General features: G+C 31.5%; 2 protein-coding genes across 2 annotated transcripts; both read left to right on the top strand.

Annotated features, from left to right (window-relative positions):
- On the top strand, window positions 1–2,928 carry LOC123718334. The gene is made up of 3 exons (XM_045674749.1): window positions 1–41; window positions 229–285; window positions 841–2,928. The coding sequence occupies exon 3, from the start codon at window positions 939–941 to the stop codon at window positions 1,872–1,874; it is 936 nt and encodes a 311-aa protein (XP_045530705.1). The 5' UTR covers window positions 1–41; window positions 229–285; window positions 841–938; the 3' UTR covers window positions 1,875–2,928.
- Window positions 2,929–2,949: 21 nt separating this feature from the next.
- LOC123718333 lies at window positions 2,950–5,860 on the top strand. The gene has a single exon (XM_045674748.1). The coding sequence runs from the start codon at window positions 2,968–2,970 to the stop codon at window positions 5,848–5,850; it is 2,883 nt and encodes a 960-aa protein (XP_045530704.1). The 5' UTR covers window positions 2,950–2,967; the 3' UTR covers window positions 5,851–5,860.
- The last annotated feature ends 224 nt before the right edge of the window (window positions 5,861–6,084 follow it).

Genomic DNA, 6,084 nt, shown 5'->3' with positions numbered 1-6,084 from the left:
ATGTTCAGATATAAGTGTCAATGTGACTGATGTAATAAATGGTAAGTGTAAATATTTTTTAATCCTGTTTTAAGTATAAACTAATATATCAATGTTTTTCAATCAATAAATTTGATTTTTATTTTAAACTGATCATGGATTATATATATATATATATATATATATATATATATATATATAACCTCAATACATCATGTGTCTAACCTTATTTATTTTTTTCTGTTTTAGACCACTCTCAGCAACAAAATAGTGTTCCAACGGGATATAATTTAGTAAATAATGATTGTAAGTACTAATAATTAATACTAACTTTCATCATTTAATGTTAAATAATTTAAAGAAATTTTTCAATTTAATAATAATTTTAATGAAAAAACTTAAAAAACTTAAAAATTTAATTTAAAAACATGTACCTAATTTACAATTCATGATTTAAAATATTTAAAAAAATTTAATTTAATTTAAACTTATATTCAATAATTCAATAATTCTTAAATTAACAAAATGATTTAATATTTAAATTTATAGGAAAAAAAAAACAATTTTAAGACGGATGAATATTTTTGAATGGTAAAATAAATTGTAAAAAAATTCAAAATTAAAATGATATTAAAAAAAAATAATTTAATTTTAAACTAAAGAGTGGATAATTTTTAAATGGTACATATAATTTAATAACCATATTTGAAAATAATCATTATCTTAAAATGAGTTTTTAAAATTAATTTTATATACATTTTTCGAATTTACGATGTAAAAAATTTTAGTTTTTTAAGGAATTGATTCTCAATACACAGTCGATAGATAACTCGTTACATACTTTGAATTGTTTTTTTTCAGATAACCCTCCAGTAGATGTACAGCCAGAAATTCCATACTCACGGTTTCGTCGAAATAAGTTTGCTCATAAAGAATTTAACGACAAGTTTTTAAACAATATGTTTGGTCATAAGTGCTCCGTTTGTGATCGATTGTGGTTTAAGTTAGATTTAAAATCACCACGTGCTGAAGATGAACAATTATTAAGGGTAATAAATGAAAATTACAATACAGTTGAAGATATTTTACTGTGCAACACGTGTTACCAAGCAATTGGGAGGAAAGTGATTCCTATAATGTCTACTTATAACGGTTTTAAATATGAAAAAATACCTGAGGTTTTACCACCGCTTGACTTAATTTCGGAAAGACTTGTCTCACCACGAGTTCCATTTATGCAAATTCGACGGTTACGACATGTTCATGGGCAATATGGAATTTATGGACAAATCATTAATGTACCAGTCGAGGTAAACAATATGGTAAAACTCTTACCCCGTAATGTCGATGATGATTACTGTATTAACGTACACATTAAAAGAAAAATAATACATAGATCAAGCTATTTAATGGGACTAGTTAATAAAAGGACAATTCGTGCATGGCTTCAGTATTTGCTTCAAACTCCACTTTATTTATTTTACGATATTAAAATTGATGAAAGCTTCTTCAACAATAATAGTAATAATGAAATCGATCTAGAAGAAATGAGTGAAGATATACCGGTCGAAGAGAGTCTAACAGCACAACAGAAAACTCTACTTTGGAATGAAGATATGTATTTACGGATCGCTCCTGGAGAATATAATATTCCCAAAAGTATAATTTTTGATGAACATGCCGAAGAACTTTCTTTCCCATCGATTTATTTGGGTCATTTCCGAAAATTCAGAGAGGGAGTAAATGCAACACCGTTCGCAATAGCAACTAGCGAATTACGAAGATCAGATCGGCGTGGAGTTACTCCACATCATTTATTATATCTAGCAATGAAAATTATGAGGTTAAGAGTTCGTGACTCGCTTACGATTGCATTTAAACATGTGGGATACTAATATTACACGGCAGCAAGTTGAGTCAGCTGACTACATTAATAATTGTATCGAAAGTAATTTAGCTTTTCTGCGCTCAATACCAAATTCAGTATGGTATTGGAGCGATCGAAAAAGAGATCTTTTTGCGATGATTCGGCAACTAGGAAAACCTACGATGTTTCTTACTTTGAGTGCCAATGAAATCGGATGGACCAATTTAATACAATTATTGTACAAATTAAAAAATAACGGTACTGAAATTTCAGCTGAACAAGCTGCGTCACTGGATTACATATCTAAGACTACACTAGTGAATGAAGATGCTGTGACCTGTGCTATCTATTTTAATAAAATAGTCAATATATTGATAACTATTCTCCAATCAAAGAAGAACAGCCCATTTGGAAATTATTATGTTGTCGACTATTTTAAACGAATTGAATTTCAGCATCGTGGTAGTCCTCATGCACATATTTTATTGTGGCTGAATGACGCTCCATCAGATCCTCTTGGTACAAACTATCAAGATACTGTAATGATGATTGATCAATTGATATCAATTTCTTCATCAGAAGCTTCTGGACATATTCGCTTGCAAAGTCACAAACATACCTTTACCTGTTATAAAAAAGTACATGCCAATCAACCTCAGAAATGCCGATTTGATGCTCCATTTATGCCATGTAAATCCACTACAATATTAAAACCAATGCAGAAAGATCATCCAGGATATGCTGATTACGCTAAGCGGTATAAACAAATACAAATTAATCTTGAGAACAATGATTACGAGAATATTGAAATGTTTTATGCACAAAATCATATAACTTCTGATAATGATTATTTTCATATTCTTGAAGCTGGAATTACCAGACCTAAAGTATTTTTGAAGCGACAACCTAAAGAAAAATGGCACAACCCTTTCAATCCTTTTATTCTCAATGTCTTACAATCAAATACAGATATGCAATTTATTATCGAAGAATACTCATGTGCAGCGTATGTTGTTGAATATGTCAATAAAACTAATAGGGGTATAAGTAATTTACAAAGACAAATTCATGAAATCATGGATGAAAACCCTGAGTTTGATATAGTAGAAATAACTAGAAAAATGAGTGTTAATATGCTCAACACCGTTGAATTAACAAGCCAGGAAGCAGCGTGGTACCTTCTTCGTGAACCTATGTCTAGAAGTTCAGTCTCCATAGTTTATATTCCCACCGTTTGGCCTATTGAACGACAGCGTATTAGACGAACACAAAAAGAATTAGATGAATTAAATATCGATGAAGATTCAACAAGTATTTGGAAGGAAAACTGGTTTGATAAATACGAGAAGCGGCCACAAGAAATGGAAGAATTATCACTTGCACAATTCGTTGCTAATTTTACTAAAAATTCGCAAGGTGATTATATTCGTCGAAAGCAACAACGCATCATTCGTTATAGGAATTATGACATAGCCTCAGATATAAATGAGTATAAAAGAGAAATGGTGACTTTGCATATCCCATTTCGGAATGAAGAATTCGAGATTCTGGAAGAGATGAAATTTATTAGGATTTACGACGAAAATGAAAATCAAATTCTAGAGCGACGTAAAGAGTTTGAATCTGACTTAGACATTAATAAAACTATAGAGCTATGCCGAAAACTATGTCGCGAAAATGAAGAAGCAGACGATGACGATGAGATTCATGATATTGCCACTAGATTTCCAGAAATTAATCCATTCCAAACGCTATATGACAATCCGAATTCGGATGTAAACAGTGATTTACGTCTCGCAACCCTAAATAAACTTGGTGCCATTGCAAAACGGAAAGAAAATTTAATGCCTAACGACCAATATTATGAGCTGATGAAAATGGCAAACCAACAACAAAAGGAACTTTTGATGCACGTCATTTACAATCTTCAGTTGGAAGATCCTCCTCCGCTGCAAATATTTTTTACAGGACCAGCTGGATGTGGTAAAACATTTGTTATTAAATTATTAATGGAAATTTATAATCGATATTCTGAAAGTGATGGGTTTTGTAATGCTTATATCGCTTGTGCTTCTACTGGTAAAGCTGCTGTGGCTATCAATGGGACAACAGTACACACTGCACTGAAGATAAGTCTTTCAAAGTTGCTTCCTTTATCAATTGAAGTAGCCCAACAATATAGATCACTTTTTAAATATGTTCGTGTATTGATTATCGATGAAATTAGTATGATTGGAGCCGAGTTGTTGTCCCAAATAGATTCAAGGTTAAAGCAAATCACCGGTAATTTTAAAGTCCATTTTGGTGGATTAGATATAATTTTGATTGGTGATCTACGTCAACTACCGCCAGTTCGTGCTACCCCAATTTACAAACAAATAAAACGACAAATAGCAGGTTCAACACTATGGCGAGGGTTGAAATTTTTCGAACTAAACGAAGTTATGCGACAAGCTAATCAAAGTTTTGCAACAATATTAACAAAAATTGGTAATGGACAGTTGTTAGATCAGGAAGAGCTAGATTTAATTGAGTCACGGATTTACTCTGAAGAAGAAGCTGAGAGACTTTGTCCAGACGGTATACGATTGTTTTTTAATAATCATTCAGTTGCTGAATACAACAATAAAATTTTGAATTCTATAGAAGAAAAAGTGAATTCAGAGGCAACTGATATATATATTGGATGTAGAAATGTTGAACAGCAAACTTCTATGCGTCAAAAATTACATAAAATGTCAACTATTGATACAGGAGGTTTGCCATATCAAATTACATTGGTTTTGAACAAACCATACATGATAACAACTAACATCGATGTATCAGATGGATTAGCAAATGGTGCGACGGGAAAATTAATTTTCATTGAATATAATGACAAAGGAGAGATAGGTCGTTTATGGCTAGAATTTCCAGAATCTCCAAAAATCGGAGAAAAATTGAGAAGAAAGGCAGCGGCATCAATTCAAAAAAATAATCTTCATCCACTGGCAGTACCAATAGATCGCAGAACATCATCTATACCACTAGTACCTAATAAAACCGTTATTGTAAAACGTAATCATTTCCCATTAGTCTCTGCATGTGCAATGACGATTCACAAGTCCCAGGGAGCTACTTTTGGTGAGATTGTATATGAATATGATAAATCACACGTTCAACAACTCCTGTACGTCGCATTATCACGAGTTACATCAATAAACGGCTTATATCTCGTTTCAAAAAAAAATGATAAAAAATTTTACCATGGCCGAAGAGCGTCAGTATCTACAATTGATCTACAACATGAATTTCGAAGGCTGAACTTGAATCGACTTGAGACAATTACAAATGTTTTATATGATTTCTTAAATAAAAGAAAAGGGATGTCACTGTTTACCTTTAACTGTCAAAGCTTACGAGCTCATGTACAAGATCTGCAACATGACAATATAGTGTCATCGTCAAATTTTTTAATTCTTTCGGAGACATGGATGAATAATGAAGATATTGTAGACATTCCAAATTTTAATATTGTTGTTAATTACAAAAGACCACGTACGAGGGCAGGCGGAGTAGCAATTTATCACAACGTAAATGATGGAGCCCGTGTTGTTACGCCACAAATGGATCTCAATGCACAACAGCTAGAATCATTGTCTGTTCAGCTTTCGAAAGTTGGAGAAATATGTGCCTGTGAGAGCAGAAATGACCAAGGAGATTTAATTTTGATCGTAGCAATTTACATCTTTCCCAACCAATCAATAAAATCAGTTATTGAATTTATACATGAAAATTTGATCAAATATACCCCAGAGGTATCGCGAATTCTCAAAAAGAATTATGATAAAATTCCGATGATTTTAAGTGGGGATTTTAACATAAATTTTGCATCAGATACAGCGCTTCCTTTGATTGAGTTTCTCGATACAACATTTTATTTAAAAATGTGTAACAATCGCACTCAATCAACTACAAGATCAAAAACGGTAATAGATGCAGTGTTCCAAAGATATATCAACTAAATTGAAACTAAAATATTTGTATCGTATTTTAGTTATCATAAGCCTCTTGTATCATTTGTTGAAACTGAAAATATGGAACTTGAGTAATAGATTATGTAACATATGTTAAATAAAATATAAAATATCTTTTAAAATTAATCAAAATACTTTCATTTTTGAACAATTAAACTTTGTAATTATCCTACCCTTGTTATAAATATTCATCTCATTCTTTTGTCGATTCACTGAAGTTTC

This window comes from Pieris brassicae, chromosome W, assembly GCF_905147105.1.
Source record: "Pieris brassicae chromosome W, ilPieBrab1.1, whole genome shotgun sequence".
NCBI classification, from domain to species: Eukaryota; Metazoa; Arthropoda; class Insecta; order Lepidoptera; family Pieridae; genus Pieris; species Pieris brassicae.
This window is presented reverse-complemented; position numbering and strand designations above follow the sequence as displayed.